Source organism: Diabrotica virgifera, chromosome 5 (genome assembly GCF_917563875.1).
Source record: "Diabrotica virgifera virgifera chromosome 5, PGI_DIABVI_V3a".
Lineage (NCBI taxonomy): Eukaryota > Metazoa > Arthropoda > Insecta > Coleoptera > Chrysomelidae > Diabrotica > Diabrotica virgifera.
Window position 1 is genome coordinate 89,092,506 of NC_065447.1, and position 20,625 is coordinate 89,113,130.

Here is a 20,625-nt window from a genome sequence, read left to right on the forward strand (position 1 = left end):
GCAAATCGTCTCTCTCTCAATAACTCAAAATCACAAACAGTGAACTTTACCCTAAGACATAACACCATTACACATCCCATTTTAACAGATTGTTCACAGGAAGCTAAATTTCTTGGTGTTTATCTTGATCAGGGACTCACTTGGGAACGGCACATACTGAAACTTTCCCAAAAGCTCTCAAGCCAACTCTTTTTATTTAGAAACCTATCTAAGGTTACCTCCCTTCAAACCCTTCTTACATCATATCACAGCAACTTTCACTCACGACTAACTTACGCAATCCTTTCCTGGGGACACTCTTGCCATACAGATAAGGTGTTTGGTCAGCAGAGAAAGTGTATTCGCATAATCACAGGTCAGGGTTATCGGGACGATTGTAGGCAGTCTTTCAGAAACCTGAGGATTCTCACACTACCTTCTGTGTACATTATGCAGTGCCTGTTGTATGTTCATCAAAATGTAGATCTGTATAAAACACAACAGCATACTTATCAGACTAGAAATCATGATGCCCTTGTACCAGACTTCAGTCGACTTGAGAGGACCAGAAATGGAACCAGATACCTAGCATTGAAATTTTATAACTGTATACCAATATCTATTAAAAGTCTTGATTTTAACCAATTTAAGAGACAAATTAAAAATTATCTTCTGATGGGTGCTTTCTACTCATTTGAGGAGTACTGCAGATCTAAATTTTGTTTTGTCCTGTAATTTAATTAGTGTTTAGTTTTTAAATTTTAGTAATAGGTTTTTTTTACTGAAGTACTGTCAACTTTTAATGTAATTTTAGACAATTTTAATTATTGCTGACCTGTAAAAGTACATTTGTACATTATTACCAATAAATACTCTACTCTACTCTACTCTCTACTCTCTACTCTATAAGCTTTCATTCGACACCTCATTTGTCATTCTATCTGTATTAATAATGGAGGAGTTGTATTCGCGGACGGAAAGACAGATGAACAGACAGTCATGAAACCGGAAGTGTATATTTGTTCTCTTCTTGCGAAGTAGCGTCGAATAATATATCACGTGTACTATTCCGGTGACTTTAAAACAGACTTCTGGTCGCATTATAACACCATCCTTGGATTATAAGCTTTCATTCGACACCTCAATTGTTATTCTACCTGGTATAGTGACGGAGGAGTTATATTCGCAGTCGGACGGACAGGCGGACAGACAGCCTAGGTCAAATTTCTCACATTTAGTACCATCCTTGCATTATAAGCTTTCATTTGACACCTCATTTGTCATTCTACCTGGTATAATGACGGAAGAGTTATATTCGCGGTCGGACGGGCCGACGGACAGACAGCCTAGGTCAAATATCTCACCTTTAGTACCATCCTTGGATTACATGCTTTCATTTGACACCTCATTTGTCATTCTACCTGGTATAATAAGGGAGGAATTATATTTGCGGTCGGACGGACCGACGCGCGACGGACAGACAGCCTAGGTCAAATATCTCACCTTTAATACCATCCTTGGATTATAAGCTTTTATTTGACACCTCATTTGTCATTCTATATGGTATAATGACGGAGGAGTTATATTCGCGGTCGGGCGGACCTACGGACAGACAGCCTAGGTCAAATATCTCACTTTTAGTACCGTCCTTGGATTATAAGCTTTCATTTGACACCTCATTTGTTATTCTAGCTGGAATGTTGACGGAGGAGTTGTGATTACAGACAGAGAGACAGACGGACAGACGGACGTGGATAATTCAAAGTTTTCACATTCTTTTCAAAATTGGGTGAAAAAAATAGTTTTTATGATATCTAGGGGAAGCTATCTATTATATAGAAGATGGATTACATCTTTATGTCTTACTCTGTCAAATGCTTTCTTCAAGTCAATCAGACATAGAAATGCTGGTCTATTGTACTCTAGTGATTTCTCAGTAATTTACTTTATGACGAATAGTGCATCTCTACACGATCTTCCAGCACGAAAACCCTGTTGTTCATCTGCTAAATTTTAGGGAAGTATTTAACAAGTTGATATCTCTGTAATTTTCTGGCTGTTTTTATCTCCTTTTTTGAATAGTAGAATTAGTTCGTTCGTTTCCCATTCTTCCGTTATTTATGTTTTATAATTTTTTTAATTAATGTTCTGTCACTGCTGCTCCCGGAATTTCAGTAGTTCGTTTGGTATTCCGTACCTCCAGCTTTTCTGTACTTTTCAAGTGTTTTCGAACTTCCGGTTCTGGCGTCATTTCTTCATCCTCTGCATCGAACTTTTTTTTAAGTCAATCCATGTATCCTTTTCTATGTCTTTTTGTTCTTTTAGTTCCTTTATCTCCATTCTTTGACCTCATAAAGCGCCATATTTGCTTTTGCAGACCATAAAAACTATATGAAAATAAACGGTTTCGTTTTGATTCAAGTCTGGTCCCTTGCCATTCCCCGACACGTGTTTCTAGGTTTACCCGTTATCAAGGAGGACCTCTAAAAATAATACCGAGCAGAACGGGAGTTTTGATTCAGATCGGTTTTCTTGCAAAACCTCCTTGATAACGGGTAAACCAAGAAACACGTGTCGGGAGATGGCAGGGGACCCGATTTGAATCAAAACGAAACCGTTTATTTTCATTTTGTTTTATACCATACTCTGTATTAGAGTACAAAATGATGACGATTCAGATGGGTAATCTAATATGCATTGTTGGAATATTTTCCTAAGCGTTGCCCTTTGGTATTTTAGTACCTGGGTTAAGAGATTACTTGATTCGTTGTCGACACTCATTTCATACAAACTATGTTCCATTTCTTTCAAAAAACGGTCTCAGTGATCATTTTTTATTCTTCTTTCAGCAAATGGATGTGTTTTATTCCTTATTGTCTTGTAATTATCGTATGCCTCTTGTGTAGCAGTACTATACGAATTTTTAAGTGTAGTCCAGGAACCGAAGCTTTTCACCTCGCAATTTTTACAGAAAAGATTGATTTACTTGAAAATTTGAGAATAAGTAGTGGATAGTCCAAGGATCAAAATCTATATGATGCCGAAAGGCGCTTTTACCATGGGGATGGTTGCCACCCCATCTCGGGGGTGGAAATTTTTTATTATATTTTGACCGCAAAAGTTGATAAAATCATTAATTTTAAGCAAAAAATAGTCTATACTTTGTTTTGATAAAATTAACAGTTTTCTATTTATTCGCTATCGAAAGTGTTAGTTTTATATCGAAAAAATCAATGTTTTTAGATATTATACTCATTTACGATTCACTCAATTTTTGCCGTAGAAAAAATTTTTTCAAACCAAGTTCTTGAGAATTAAATGACCTACAATTTCATATTTAAACATTTTTCGTATCGCTGATGCTAATCTTTCTATTCTGAAGAAAATGACATTTCTTACCAAACTACAAAAATTCGTTATTTGCTTTTAACTCCAGTTTTTTAATAACTAATCATTCTAAGCCAGTAAAACTTCTGGAATCTATTAATAATACATAAAGAAGTATGCATAAGGCCAATGACTAAAAACACCGCTAACTTACATTATTTTGCTTCCAATTGAATTTCTCCTTTTTTCCAAAAATATATTGATTTTTTAACCGTAACTTTTTTATTTTTTATCCTAGAAAGTTTGGTGAAAAAGAATTTTGTAGGTTTTTACAAGATCTATAAGGCTATTAATATTAAATTCTTTTAAAATCCTCAGTCGCAAAAAGAGGTGACTTTGAAAGGGTTGGTAAAGGTGGTTTTGGCATGTTATTATCATTATCAGTCCCAAAAAGAGGTGACTTTGAAAGGGTTGGTAAAGGTGGTTTTTGCATGTTATTATAAGTTTTAATTGTCAATAACTCACTCAATTTTTGCTGTAGAAAAAGTTTTTGCAAACTAAGCTCTTGGGAATTAAATAAGCTACAATTTTATATTTAAATATTTTTTCGTATCTCTGATGCTAATCTTTCTATTCTGAAGAAAAGGGCATTTTTTACCAAACTACAAAAATTCGTTATTCGCTTTTAACTCCATTTTTTTTAAATTAATCATTCTAAGACGGTCAAACCTCTAGAACCTATTAATAATGCATAAAAAAAGAAAACCAAATAAGGTCAATGACTAATTTTAATAAGGGTGAAGTAGGGGGAAGATTCCAATCACTTTTTCGCTGAAAAAAATAGGGACTGACATTCTTTTTATTATAAGTCACTTAATTTTTGAGCTAGAGACTATTTTTTTATGTCTGGAGATAGTTATTTTTAAATACTTTAAATTAGTTTGAACAAGTTATCCTCGATAAATGCATAGTTTTCCCGTCTTTTGACTTTGAAACTACAATATGTAGCATTTGACGAAGAAGAGCTAATATATAATAAAGAATAACTCGATTACTATTGGTCTTAAAGAAAAATAAAAAAAGGTTTGGTTTATTTTTTCAAAAGGTACATTTTTGATAAGCAAAGTTGTTTTGATAAAACGAAAACTTTTTGAGTTATTAGCAGAAAACTGATTAAAACATTGATTTTTTAGATATAAAACAAACACTTTCGATAGCGAATAAATCGAAAACTGTTAATTTTATCAAAAAAATGTATAGAAAGTTTTTTGCTTAGAATGTATGTTTTTACCAACTTTTGTGGTCAAAATAAAATAAAAATTTCCACCCCTGAGATGGGGTGGCAACCACCCCCATGGTAAAAGCGCCTTTCGGCATCATATAGATTTTGATCCTTGGACTATCCACTACTTATTTTCAAATTTTCAAGCACATCGATCCATTCTGTAAAAATTGCGAGGTTTTGTCCTATTTTAAGCTTCACTACTTGGACTAGTGTGGATAAAAGTATAATACAATTTTAAACACGACTATAGAATCTTATAAAATGCTTTTTTAAAGCGGGAAAATAGCTAAAATAATATATAAAAGTATTTATTTAAAAAGTACAACAATACTTTCACTTTCTACTTACCTATATCACTTACTCCAATTAAACTTATATTACATCTATTTGGTAAAATGAGCCCGTCCGGCTTCAAAAATGTATCTCTTGCATGAACAACACTATCTAACATTCCCTCGAACAATAAAAAGTAACCCATCCATTCCGATACCAAAATATCCACCTTTTCCACTGGCAAATTTAATTTTTCTAACTGTCCTTTAATAAGATGTACTTGGTCTTGTAATTTGTTTTCCCTAAAATAACATTTCATCCATGTGAACACATTAGTTTTTATACAGGGTGATTAATGGGATAATATTCATGTATTAGGCGTAATAATAATAATATTGTATGTCATCTTTCCCGGGCAGATCCTTTCGGGGAGATCCTTTCGGACCTTAGTTTTTATACAGGGTTATTAATTGGATAATATTTATGTATTAGGCGTAATAATAATAATATCGTATGGCATCTTTCCCGGGTAGATCCTTTCGGACAGGTCCCGCCGTCACTTGCATCTTTCTCTGTTTGAAGTAGCTAGTGCCGATGCTCACACTAGCCCAGGGGGACTGACGACTTAACGTACCCTCCGAAGCACGGTGAACGGCTCGTATCATTTTTAGAAATGAAAATGTCGTTGTGGGTGCCGGGAATCGAACGCGTGCGCTCTGGCTTATAAAGCCAGTATCTAACCGCTGAGCTACGGCCGTCCAAAGACGCATTTTACTTCAAATCAAAAAAATTTAACGAATACTATGGAAAAATCATTCAAAATAAAACTATAATTTTATTTTCATCAAAATGAAAATGAATTTTTGCGCCACGTAATATTCATATTAGCTCACAGTGGTTCCAAATGCTGAAAACGTGGTAATGAGGCGAAAAAAAAAGTCCCTATCTAGGGATTTTCATGTTTACAGTTGTTTTCTTATACTATCGTAGAGTCGTAATACGCAGGTATAGGGATCAGACTGGATGTATTCTGGTTCATAGCTCAGGAACAAGTGATTCATGTCCCGAGATTATTTTGGCCGGCAGAAAAAGTGAAAAAGAACGCGTATATTGAAAACGCTGTAAAAGGATTTGTAGTTTATCAATTTTATCTCTGTAAAGCAGATTCTTCTTTTTTAAGTATGTTGTAATGTAAGGTGTAAGTTAACTTAATATTTAGCAACAATAAATGCCTTAAATTTGTTAATGCATAAATAGTGAAAATATACTTGAAATAATCAAAATTTTGTAAAGATACAATCAAAAAGTACAAAACTCTGCATAATTCTACGACTAATGTTTATTAATCTTAAAATATATAGTAAGAAGATACATAATTTCTTTGGTTTAGCTGCCTAAAGTGGGAAATGGCGCATATTACATGATTCTGGCGATTGTTGAATATCTATGGGCGGTTGCACACAAGTTCTGAATATTGTACTTCATAAAGAAAATGTATTGGTAATCAGAAATTTCAAAAGTCCCTTATAATATAAAATTTTAAACAAACACATGAGTTTAAAATAAAATTTTCGAATTTCTTTTGGCCATGTTGGATCCGCCATTTTGTTTTTAAAAAAAGTTGTTAGATTTGTAATCAGCGACCTTAAACTACCAGATTTGACAAAAAATTTGCGTTTTGATTGATATTTTCAATTTCTTTCCGCCATGTTGGATCCGCCATTTTGTTTTTCAGAAAAAATAATCTCAGATTCGTAATCAGCAATGCCAAAAACCCTTGAGAATGAAAGTAACTCCAAAGTGTATAAACAATATACGCTTTTAAAGGCTCATGACCATGTTTTCGGCATTTGGAACCACAGTGCAGCTCTACCACGTAGCTGGAATATGTGTGCGTCGCTCCTTTTTACCACGTTTGATCATGAATTTTTCAAAGTTTTTTTTAAATTAAATGTATGGACTTGAATGTAATGTTTCTCGATTACACGTTAAGCATTATAAATGGTCGCCTTTGTTGCATTTTTACCCAAATGGTCTAGTAGTTAAGACACTAAACTTGTGATAGGGCAATCCGACAGCCATCCCAATATATTTTTTAATATAATTCTTTATGTCCATCGAATGTACATTAGATCTTTTTTTATTCGGAATAGATTAAAAACATTTATTGAGATAGCTGTCAGGTGAAACTCAGATTGCCCGATCAAGTTTATTGTCGAAACCACTAGACCATTTGTCGATAATGGTTAAATGAATTATACTTTTGAAGGTCAATAACTTATAAATGGTTCAACCGATTTTAATCACTAAACACGAGTTTGAAAGGTATTGACAAGTAGCGTTTTTCCTATAGGAAATGGATTTGATAATACTTATGAGGAGACCTGTAACCTAAAAATTCTAATTTACCCATATATGAGGTATACACCATCAGACGCCTCTGGTGTCCTCCTACAAACGCTCAGTTATTGTCGCAATTAGGTTGAAATTTTAAGTAATTGTCGAAAAACCAAAATTTTCAAAGCTCACTTTTTGAGTTTTTCGGCTATAATGAATCATGTGTATGTCCGATCCTGACCTCTTAAGCATCATTTGAAAGCTGAAGTTAGCTTTATTCATTTGGTGTATTTGAAGTTTCCCTATCACTCTTTGCACCTGAGATACACTTAACCAAAAAATATGCCCGTTGTACCTACCCAGGCCTATAACTGGCATATGGATGGTCAAAAGTCACAAACTACACCGGTTCTGAATCGGCCCCGACCCTCTCTTGATACATCCAAGCTGTGGGTAAAAAATAGGTCGATTTCAGGATATAATTCAGGAGTTTTTGAAACCTATCAGGTGTTGTAAAGGACAATGGCAGGAATAACTTATACTAAAATGTAACCAAAAATTTTGTGCTCTTTTTTATTTATGACATTTTTCATTTGTTAAATTTATCATTTTTAAAGTTTTTTTAATTTTGCAGCTTAGGATATTCATTTTAGAGAAAAACTTTTAAATAGAAAGTTGTAGTAAATTATAAAACCTACAATTTAAGCTATGGCAAGTTTAATTTCGTTAATTGGTTATTGCAACATAGCCTGCGAAAGGTCCAAAATGGCCGTTTTTTGCAATTGCATTATTTATTGTAAAAATAACTTTTTTATTTTTTAAGGCTTTAAAATGAAGACCATTCAATTTCAAACATAAAAAAAATTGTAAAGCCCGGTTGGTGAACTCGTTGCTTAGATATTATAAATTGTTTATCCCGAAAGGTCAAATATCGAATGCTATAACTTTTTGAAAAAAAAAATCGCAGAGAATTAATAGTAGAGCCACTCTTCTTCTAAAGACTTATATTTTCATATCCTAATGTAAATAACTGCATAAAAAAAAATTAACAAAAATAAAAATACAAACAAAACAAAACAAAAATAAAATAAAAAAATTTGGGGGCAAATTTCGTTATAAACATTATTTAGAAGTGAAGCGGCCCCTATACATCCTATGAGTTTCTAACTTGCAAATTATTATTGCTGGAGACAAAATACAGATTAAAAACAAAATAAAAATTTTCTGCGACCACCTGAAGCCGAGATAATTGTTTTTGTTTTCTTAAATCGTAGTGATTATAATTATTATAATATAAATTATAACAATTAAGAAATTATTTCAGTCATTGAATAAAGAAAGACCTATATTATCTTAAAATAAAAATTATTTTAAAAGAAAATTACATTCAATTATTAAAAATGATTTTTAAAGTGGAGTGAATTCGTTGCAAAATGAAATTGTAAAACACTAACACCATTGGAAGCAATTCTACGATACAAAATGGTACAAGGTACGATTCCAAGGTACGAGCAATGGTATGATTCCAAACTATGGAATCTCTAACGCGAGAATTTTACTGTCATCGTTGCATTTGGTTAGCTTTTTAAAGACAGATCACATGCTATGATTTATTTTGTGACGGATATTCTTGAGTTGGGGTTGACTTCATGTAATCGAAGAACTATATTTCAGTAAAGTCATCCCAACGACGCAACTCATAAATATTGGCAATATCATTTTAAAGTCTTCTACTTTAAAATGTATAATATATGTCTGAATTGCCAATATAAATTAGTCAGATTAAATAAATTATTAGAAGAATATTTTACTTATCAACAACATTTTTGTTTATTTTAGTAGTATTTTGTATTTTGACAACGACACCCGATTTGGGTGTCGAAACGTTAATAAAATTATTTTTTCAATTTAACTGTGGCTTATTTCCCATATAAATAGTTAATCTAAAATGAATATCCTAAGCTTCAAAATAACAAATTTAACAAATTAAAAACGTCATAAATAAAAAAGCGCAAACAATTTTTGGTTACATTGTAATATAAGTTATTTCTGGCATCGTCCTTTACAACACCTGATAGGTTTCAAAAATTCCCGAATTATAATACGTTTTTTCACCCACAGCCTGGGGTAATACAAAAAAATCAGATCAGTGTACCTTTTCCACACACATACAAACATATGTATGATTACATACATACAAACAGTTTTCCCTTTTTAAATAGAACTCTAGTCAAATTTCTGAGCTCGGTTAATTTTGAATGGTATAACCAATTTTCAAAATTAAACATGTGTTGGAAAGGTAATGATCAATACTATCAGAATTCGCAGAGGTCGGATTTAAATTTTCGAAATTTTTGGGAGTTTCAGGGACGAGAACGAAAAACAGACTCCAAATGGGGAGGGCCGTAAAACCCACACCCTTCATCGCACAAAAAATCATCAATAATTACCTAATAATATCCATAGCTTTATAAATAACTTCAGATTGGTCAATTCCATATACTTGTTTAGCTCCAGCTTTGGCTGAAAACATTGATAAAATACCTGTCCCACAGCCAACATCCAATACAAGCTTTTCTGAAAACTGATTTGAATTTTTTAGTATTGCATCTCTATAACTTTCAGTTCTAACTTTATCCTGAAAAAAAAATTGAGATTAAACAAACTTCAAATGAACTCCTGGGAAAATAATGTTTGTTGGTTATGCTACGACACCGTGTTATGTAAAAAGACACATACTCTACATTTTAAAAGATTTACTTACATTGAGCATATCATGGTGAATACCAAAATGTGAGTATGAATTAAAATAATCTCCACTTTGGCAACCAGAAGAAACTATATTGTGGGGTATCTTTCTGATAGCAGAATCTCCAGCTTCAACTATAGTTCTGGTAACTTCTTTCATTTTTTCCATATCTTTATGGTAGTTCTCCAACATTAGATCCTTATGCTTCACCTAAAATATTAGTTATATGTGAACAATTTAAAAGCCAAGTTTCAACTCCGAAACCAGAGATTTGGCATACCAGAAGGGAAAAGCATACCTGGACGGCGTTATGCATAACTCGACCAAGCGAAATTTCTTTAAAATCGAAATTACAGGGCATTCTGGTGGTAAATAGCTTAAACTATCTGGGAAAAAATCCCTGTTGTTGTCATGAGTAGATATACTACACATCCCTAACTACACCTGAAGTTTCGTCTGCAACCCCATCAATGGTTGAGAGCAACAATACAAGATCACGTCTGCGTCTGCCTCCGCATCGCCTTTAATTATTTCTGTCGCAGTTGCAGCCGAAACTTCAAAATCAAACAATTCCGGAACACGCCGTATACAATATACAGGGTGTTTAGTAATGAATGGGTCATAGCTTAACCTTAGATTTCTGAGCTTAAAATAGATCGATTTAAGCTATAACTTACTTTAGTACCAAAGTTGATAATAACCGGAATACAGGGTGTCAAAGTTAAACTTTTATTTTATTTATTTTTGAATATTATCTGACAGGCATGGGATAACAACACGAAATTTGGCAATCTGAATTCTCCACCAAAAATTATACAGCGTGTCTACTTGAGTTGGAAACATATGGGAAACTTTTTTATTATTAATTTTACGAAAAAAAGTTATTCTTTATAAAAAGTTCTGCATGCCCCAAAACCTAAGATTCAATTATCAGATATCAAATTTTCTCAATATTATACGAGGTATGTCAAAAAATATGAATTTCGGCTAAGGGTAAAGTACCTTTATTTCTCTCAATATCGAAAATTCTTATTATGAAAAGTTGTTTGGAAATAAAAACCAAGCTCAAATATGTAATTACATGCTTCTAATTGGAAAAAAATATTTTCCAAATTTTTCTCAAATTTATTGATACTAACTTCGTTTTTATTCATTACACATACGATAACTCTTTTATTATTACTTTTACGAAAAAAAGGTATTCTTTATAAAAATCTCTGTATGTCCTAAGACCGAAGATTCAACCAACAGATATGACATTTTATTAATTTTATACGAGTTATGTCAAAAAATATGAATTTCACTCAAGAGTAAAGTACCTTTATTTTTCACAATATTGAAAACGGTTATTAAAAAAGTTGTTTAGAATTAAAAACTATGTGTCAATATGCAATTACATCCTTCTAATTGAAATACTGTGAAATATAAAGGTGCTATAATATTGAGCGAATTTCATATTTTTTGACACACCTCGTATAAAATTAATAAAAGTTGATATATCATGGTTGTGTCTTAGATTTTAGACCATGCAAAGTTTTTTATGAAGAATAACTTTTTTTCGTAAAATGAATAATAAACGAGTTATGATATTTGTAATAATTAAAAACGATGTTGGGTATCCATAAATTTGAGAAAAATATTTTTTTTTTTCAATAAGAAGCATGTAATTGCATATTTCATCTTAGTTTTTAATTCCAAACAACTTTTTATCATAAGAATTTTCGATATTGAGAGAAATAAAGGTACTTTACCCTTAGCCGAAATTCATATTTTTTGACATACCTCGTATAATATTGAGAAAATTTGATATCTGATAATTGAATCTTAGGTTTTGGGGCATGCAGAACTTTTTATAAAGAATAACTTTTTTTCGTAAAATTAATAATAAAAAAGTTTCCCATATGTTTCCAACTCAAGTAGACACGCTGTATATTGCCCAGAGACGTACATACGTCTTTCAGCGCTCAATTAATACGTTAGGTCAAAACTTTTATTCCACTATTATTTTTACTTAAAAAAAGTATACTACATTCATCTCGCTAAACTCTACCGTTTTTGAGATAAACGCATTTTAAATCTACGATGCAAAATTCAGTTTTTTGCATTTCATTATAGTTACTAAACACCATTTGACATATCCTTGTCATACTTGGCAGCAAGTGTACGTACTGTACACCTTACTAAATTATGTTAAACAAACCTTTCTGGCTACTACCAGTGGCGTACGACGAGGGAAAGTAAATTGTTGACCCTTCCCAAATTCTACGCCACTGGCGAAATTGCCATTTTACTGAAGTTTTTGGATTCTCCAATACTTTCTATGAAAATAATATACTCTTTATTCGTAACGATAAAGTCATTAGTTTTCGAGAAATTTGAAATTAGAAACGAAGTGGCATAATAATAAATTAACCAAAATAACTGTGCCGTTTCATTTTTAACTTCAAATATCTCGAAAACGAATGAATTTATCGTTACGAATGAAGAGTATATTATTGGCATACAAAGTATTGGCGAATCTAAAAATTATGCTAAAATAGCAGTTCCGTCAGCGGCGTAGAATTTGGAAAGGGCCAACCATTCATTTCCACTGTCATACGCCTCTTATAGTAGCCAGAAACGATTATTTAACATAATTTAGTAGGGTGTACTAATGTTCAGGAACATTCAAAACTAAATAAAATAAAAGTTTGACACCCGGTATTTCGGTTATTATCAACTTTCGTACTAACTTTAAGTTAGCTTAAATCGACTAATTTTAACTTTCGGAATCTATGGTTAAGCAATGGCCCATTCGTTACCAAACACCCTGTATACTAATAACAATATACCTTTACTAAACAGTGGCCGCGAAAGCCGATCTTTGTAATTTTTAACAGTAATGATAAGCATTAGTTTCATTTTAATTAATGATATAAACTCATAATTTATCTTACCTGCATGGTAAGGTCTTGGATCTGTCTTTGAAGATCTGAGAAGTTTATATTACTGAGTGGAGTTTTACCATCTATCGCATAGTGTGGTGTTGAAGGAGCACTGCCCAAATCATCAAAGTCTAAAAAAGGATGAAATAAATTAAAAAATAAATAAAAACTGGAAACTGTTTTGCCAATTATCAACTAATGAACTCAGGTAAATGTTTTCTGTGCTTTGGCAGTGAATTCACCCTTATCGAGGGTGAAATGTTGATTTTTACGTAAAAAAACATTTTTTTGGGCAGTTTGATATAAATAATTTGAAAACCTTACATTCTAAAAAAAAACTAAGAATAAAAAATGAACCCCTTAAAAACAAATCGATTGGTTTCTTTTATTTCTTAGGATGCAAAACAAAGTTACAGCTTAATAAAGGTTAGGTAGTATCTGCCTAAATTTAAAGTCGTACCAGTGAAAATTAAATGAGGCGCTCAGAGCAACAGTGGCCTAACCCATAAATTAAGCATTTTGAGATTAATATATCAATAAAAGCAGCAACATTAAATCTTCCTATTAACAAGAGTCTACACAATCTACCTCTATATTTGAATAAATGGTGCTACATAATTTGTAGCGCCTTCCCATAAGCACAATGTAAATACAAATGCAAAGATTGCATTTATCTCAAAATTTCGTTTTTGGGGTTAGGCCACTGTTGCTCTGAGCGCCTCAAATAACATAGGAAGGCTATCCTTCAAGGTGTCCTGAAGGGAAGCTCCAATTAAATGGAGCCCAAGTTGAAAAAGGTCACAAAATAACATATTTGGGACCTGTTATAACAGACCAAGTGGATCCAGGCACAGAAATAAAACGCGGAATATGCTTCTTTTCATGAGGATTTTTCAGTGCGTCACAAATGATAGAAAAAAAGGTAAGTCCGTGATAATATACATTTTAGTGACATGACATTTTAGTTAAATCTTAGAGTTGTCACATTTTATTTGCAATTTGGCATAAAATCAAATGAATTGTGTTTATTGCATTTATAAAATAGTATTTTCTTTGATTTGTATAGTTTTATAAATTGTTCAGATCATATTCGTAGATATATTATATAATTCGCAAATTATTTTATTTTCGATTATGGCGCCATCTATTGACAACTCGAATAAATGTTATAAATGTCACCGACGAAATGTAATCACCGACGTGCGTTTTTTTCTGTCACATACAATTTAATGCGTTAGAAAGAAATTGAAAAACTGTGACCCACTGAAAGATCCTCATGAGAAAAAGCATAGCAATAACTAAAACTAATTTTATGAAAATGAAGATATTTCTTTGCAATAATCATCTCAGTTTAGAACTAAGACAAAGAATGGTTAAGTGCCATATTGTGCTCATATGTTTGGTCTGTACTTTTGTATGGTGCAGAAGTGTGGACACTAACAGTATCGTCAATGAACAGGATTGAAACAATGGAAATGTGGATACATAAACGGATGCTTGAAGATACCTTGGACAGCAAGAAAAACTAATGAGTACTAAGTACTAATGAGTACTAAGGAGGGTCAACAAAGATAGAAAACTGCTAAAGACTATTAAACACCAGAAAATGTATTCTGGGGCATATAGTGGGGGGAAATGGATCTAGAATACTACAGCTCATCATTAAAGGCAAAATAGAGGGCCGTCCTGACAACCAACTCAATTGGTCGTTACCTCTCACTGGACTGTGTCCGTGTTTTCGAGTGGGGGATCTGTTTTCACTGATGATGGCCCTAAAATTTGTTAATAAAATTATACAGTGATGAGTGAGCTAATAACCGGCAAAATGGCGCAAAAGATGGAAAACATAATACATTGCGAAACAAAAAGAGATGAAACTAGTGGAGATGGAAATGATCGTTATATACGTATAAATTAACATTACATTACATAGTTTCCCACCTGTAGACGTATCAGAGGAGTATGACAGCTGTCACTGTGACAGTAGAATTTTGTGACAGTAGAATTTTATAAAATAGTCCTTTCACAGACGTCTAAAGGTGGGAAACTATGAAATGTAATGTTAATTTATACGTTTGTAACGATCATTTACACCTCCACTAGTTTAATGTCTTTTTGCTTCGCAATGTATTATGTCTTCCATCTTTTGCGCTATCTTGCCGGTTATTAGCGCGCTCATCACTGTATACCATTTTACATTAGGTGTTTAATTCATCGTAAACATTTAGTAATCAACTCAGTTTTATTTTGTAAGGGCGTAGACGCAAAATTTCGTTCCAATGCTTTTTAAATGCATTCATTTTTTTCGAATCCTGAGAAAACTAATAAGTATTTTTTTTAAATTTAAACGCAAAATGAAAGATTTCATTATTACCGAGGGTATAAAGTCCCTGAAAACTTATATAATGTTTATTTTAATAGATAAGTTACAGAGGTGAAAAAGAAGAGAAAATTAAGTGTGATTTTTAATTTCAAACATCTCATTCAAAAGAAACTTTTTGTTTATTCTAAAGTACTTTTTACCCTCGGTAATGACGTAATTTTTCATTTGCGTTTAAATTTTTCAAAAACATTTATTAGTTTTTCAAGCATTCAAAAAAATTTAACACCATGTCCGTGATGATATTTTCCAAATCGAACATTCGCTATCTTTGTCATACAACGCACTCAGTCGAATAGAATGTGTTGACATTGGCAAGGATACTAAATATTTGACAAGGCTTCAGGAATATTTTAAGTTGTTTATTAAATAATATTGATGTTGTATTTGATAAATAATTGATTTAAGAGATGAAATTAATAAAAAAAATTATTTACTGTTTATTATTTATGGAAGAGCCAAGCACAGAATATACCACGGTACATTCTGTGATCCAAGTACATATTTTGTTGTTAAAGATGTTCAAAATTTATCTAAGCGTTCCACAGTAACAGTAGGAAAATCACTTTATCACTTTTACGCTTTTCTCGATTATTAGTTTTATTTTATAGTACAGTGGAGTCCCGGTAATTCGAAATAATTGGGACCGAACCCATTTCGGATTACCGAATTTTTCGGATTAAAGAGATTTACTTTAAAACACCCTTTTAATAAAAAATAAGATAAATAATACGCCTATAATTAAGTACAGTACTTTCGTTTCGAACGCAATAAGAGCCTATGATAATAAGAGGGAAGTAATGAACCCTTTAATTGAAGAACAAATTCATCTGAGACGTACGATCAAACACCGTTTTTCAAGACAAAAACTTGGTTGGTCTCTAAATCTATTGCCAAATTCTGTTTAGGCTTAAGCGGAATTTCGGATTACCGAGGTTCGGATTAGCGGGACTCTACTGTATTTAAATTATTAGAATCACTGAATGCATAGTGAAAAAATAATCCTATTAATTAAATTAATCATTAATATAAGCGATTATACAAGTAACGGTTATCGAAGAAAATTTAAAAACAGAACTAAATAGAAATCTCTATGTTGCTGATGACAATGTTATTGTCAACTAATGTTTAGATCTCCTGCAGCTTCCATACCAGTGAGAATTTTACTACACATAATTTGCCATATAAAGAAAGAAAAAGTAGGGATAGTCTAAAATATTTGCGCATTACCCTCTTAATAAACGTCATCATGTGAATAATTTTACTTTAAGTTAAATTGGATTAATTTATTAATACTAGCTATTGGCATTTGTGCTTGGTTGTATATTATTTCCAAAAAATAATAAATAAATTTACTAAAAATGTTTTAAAAAACAAAGGTACTTATATAGTATACTTACCATACATCAGCCAAGGTTCCAGTTCTCCAGGCTTCAAATACACATCATCATCCCACAATGCAATTGTAGACTCAGTTAATATTTTGGGATCTGGCTTCTGCAGCCTTATATAATTTATTAATTTAATATAAGAGTAACAATCCATATTGTATTTATTCTTTAAAGCAAGCAAATCAAATTTGTGTTCTGTTCTACAATGGACTAGAGCTACAGCGATTGTGTGAAATTGCAGCGGGCAAAAAAGACAGGTTGTTTGCTCCCCATTGACTTCCATTTCATCCCAACCATCAGAATCATCTTCTTCAAGTGGTGGACCTCCAGAAGCAAGGTCTGAATATGGAATTCCATCTAAAAACAACAACTTAAATATTATTCAAATATAAAGAATAATTATCTACAGTAAAAGAGCCTTGACAGTACCTTGATTCCAATGTCTAAACTGCCTAAACCATCTTCAGTAAAAAGAATAATGTTATTTTCCCCATATTTTCGGGATGTTAACAAATACCGAAAAGTATCAGGCAATAGCAAAGGAAGAGAAGATCAGGCAACAATTATTAACAGATAATAGAGAGTGTAAAAAACAAGAATACAGAATGATTTGAGGGAACTGAAATCTCTGTGTAGAAAGAAAAGGAGATACCATACTGAGTTATAATTAAATTAAATAGGTACAAGGAAAGTTCAAAAACAAAGAGGTGAGGTCGTTCTATCAAGGAGTTAAGAAGATGGGAAAATGTTACCAAAGTCAATATAGTTGTATGGTAAGGCAAAGACGAAAATTTAATTAGTGATCTGGCAGAAATAACGACGGAGTGGAAAAACATTTCGACAAATTATTAAATGGTGAGTGGAACGAGAAGCAGAAGGCTACTGTGATGAAGAAGATGCGATAGTTGAAAATATCAGGGGTCCTGAGAAAAATGGCATATGCATAGAAATGATCAAGTTTGGTGGAGATCAACTGCAGAAAAGGATATATCAACTGATAGTGCAAGTATGGGTAGATGAAATGATAAATAATGCCAACTGATTGGTATAAGGCAAGCATATGCCTGCCGCATAAAAAATAAGACAAACGGAAGTGTGACAACTATAAAGGTATAGTCTTAATAAGTACTAAGAAGTCTTACTAAGAATAAGTATTAAGAGCAAACAGTAGCGATCAACAGGTAGCAACAAACGCATTCCAAGATTGCAGCTCTAATTTTGAATATTTTGTCGAGATATTTGGCACACATATTCGTAATATAATAAAGAATGGCGGTACAGGGCCTAATTTCAGAAATATGTTAGTATGTGGAAATTACTCTATAACTAAATAAAATATTGAAAAAAGGAGCCTGTGCCGCCATTAACCAAGAAAAAAAAATACACTTTCTTCAAATAAACTTTTTTATCCTATACCTAGATTTTGTGTCACATTGGAACTACTAAAAATCGATTTTTTTATAACAAGAAATCGAATGTCACTGACGCAACATTTCGCGCCTATGTGTATAAAAATTATTGTTTTTGATAGTATAAACGTCACTGTCAGTGTCGAATTACCGACGCACTGTTACCTCACTTTTGAAAGTTCGCAGAACTTTCGCAATCTTGGACCGCCTTTGTTGCTACCTGTTGATCGCTACTGTGTGCTCTTAAGAAATAGAATAAATTTCTATACAGAAAGAATCCTACATGAGTATCAGGCTGGCTTTAGAAAGGACAGATATACTATAGACCAAGTCATCTCCTTAAAGGAGAAACAGACAGCTTATTATGAACGTGAAGTTCCCCTGCATGTTTTGTTTGTGGATTTTAGACAATCATGATAGAGTCGATAGAGTCAAAATGTATCGAGCATTTGGGTGTACCAAGAAAATTGATTAGACTAGTAAAAATGACACCTATAACTCTGTGATAACTCTACTTGTGAAATTGCTTAGCATGGTCATCAATTTACGATTGCGAAAGGCTTGAGACATGGAGAATCCTTTATCAACTACATTATTCAACTTAGTGTTAGAAACTGTAATTAGAAAATGCAGCATGAAGGTGGAAGAAACAATCATGAACAATAAGCACCAGTGGATGGCATTTTTTAATGATGATGATGAAGAATTGTTAAAAATTTAAAGAGTGGTGAAGAAAATTATTGAATAAGCACGAAATTCAGACTGGAACTAAATGAAGACATAACAAAATACATGATCATGGGAGGTGCAGAAGAAAAAAAAAGAAAACTTTAGTGTGAGGTCTGTAAGTGGTAAAAGCTATGTTTACAAGAGTGGACAATGGAAAAGAGAAAAGAGAGCTCGATGCCAGAATATCAAAAGGGAATAAAATACAGGGTGTAACAAAAATACAGGTCACAAATTTAATCACATATTCTAGGACCAAAAATAGTTCGATTGGAACTAACTTATCTTAGTACAAATGTGCACATAAAAAAAGTTACAACCCTTTGAAGTTACAAAATGAAAATCGATTTTTTCCAATATATCGAAAACTATTAGAGATTTTTTATTGAAAATGGACATGTGGCATTCTTATGGCAGTAGCATCTTAAGAAACAATAATAGTGAAATTTGGACACCCTATAAAACTTTTATGGGAGTTTTGTTCCTTTAAACCCCCCCTCCCCACCAAACGTTTGTGTATGTTCCAATTAAATTATGATTGTAATACCGTCAGTTATACACAGTGTTTTTAAAACTTTTTTGCCTCTTAGTACTTTTTCGAAAAGTCAGTTTTTATCGAGATATTTTGAATATTTGTCAAATCCACCACATATTTGTATATGGTAATACACGGACACACTGTCATTGTATACATGTATTCTTATGGAGTAAATGACTTCATATGCAGTCATGACCGTGAATGTGTTAAGTACGATTATGGAGACTTGGTAATACAGTGGAACCTGCTTAATTCGAACTTCCATAATTCAAAATCTTCTTTAATTCGAATCTTTATTCTGGTCCCTAGCATTTCCTATATAAATAATGGTAAAAAGTCGTGAATAATTCGAATTATATTTTGGATAATTCGAACTTTTCTACTATCTTTTCTGAATATCTTAGAATGTTTTGTCATTACTGAGAAGCTAAATTCTAAAAAGCAGCTAAAAATTTAGGATCTCTTTGGAAAACAATAAAGTCGGTCATTTTTATAGCTTGCAAATGTTTTAATTGGTATTTTTGGCCGAATTTTGTTGGTCTATTTTTTTAGGTTGACAAAACTCGGGCAAGAATAGGGACAAAAACATCTCCAGCGATAAAAATGATCAACTACTGTTTTTTGCTGATCAACTACTGATATTTATCATTACAGTAAAACTTCTGTTAACCGAAACATCGTTTAACCGAAACGCCTGACAGTTTCAATAATTTCGCCAATAAAAAGTAAATTAAACAAAAAGCAATAAAATTAAGGAAAATGAACATGTTTAGAGTGTTTTTTAAAGAAACCTTCTGTTTTCTTTTGTGTTTTCCTTTGACAACGATGTTCTGCAGCTATAGCTCTCTAGTACTATGTAATTTGATAAAAGAAGAATACAAAAAACAATGTTCCTTTTAACTGAAATTCTTGTTATTCGAAACGGCCTTCTCCCCAATTATTTCGGTTAACGGAGGTTTTACTGTATGTATTTGCAGATGTTTTTGTAGGTAATCCTTGTTTTTGTAGATTTATTTTGAATTTTTGGATAATTCGAATTTTTTTAACGGTCCCCTGGATTCCCCCTGGTCCCCTGGATTCCCCCTGTTCCCCCTACATTTTAGGTATATTTTGAATCATATATTAAAAAGGAGCCACATCTCGATAAAAGGTGCCTTCTCAAAAAAATACAAAGAGGCAAAAAATTTTTAAAGACACTGTGTTTAACTAATGGTACTGCAGTAATATTTTAATTGGAACGTACACAAACATTTGGGGGGTTTAAAAGAACAAAACCCCCATAAAACTTTTAGGTTTTAGGAATACCT

The 20,625-nt window shown here is 32.5% G+C and overlaps 1 protein-coding gene across 1 annotated transcript in view; it reads right to left on the minus strand.

Annotated features, from left to right (window-relative positions):
* The window catches only part of LOC114326856 (uncharacterized), a 63,894-nt gene that overhangs the window by 38,958 nt on the left and 4,311 nt on the right, over positions 1 to 20,625 (minus strand). Inside the window, exons 2-6 of the mRNA XM_050651484.1 lie at positions 16,655 to 17,002; positions 12,887 to 13,005; positions 9,966 to 10,160; positions 9,652 to 9,839; positions 4,940 to 5,166 (exon numbers count right to left, since the gene is read on the minus strand). Of these exons, the coding sequence (XP_050507441.1) occupies positions 4,940 to 5,166; positions 9,652 to 9,839; positions 9,966 to 10,160; positions 12,887 to 13,005; positions 16,655 to 17,002 (1,077 nt within the window). The remainder of the gene's footprint in view (positions 1 to 4,939; positions 5,167 to 9,651; positions 9,840 to 9,965; positions 10,161 to 12,886; positions 13,006 to 16,654; positions 17,003 to 20,625) is intronic.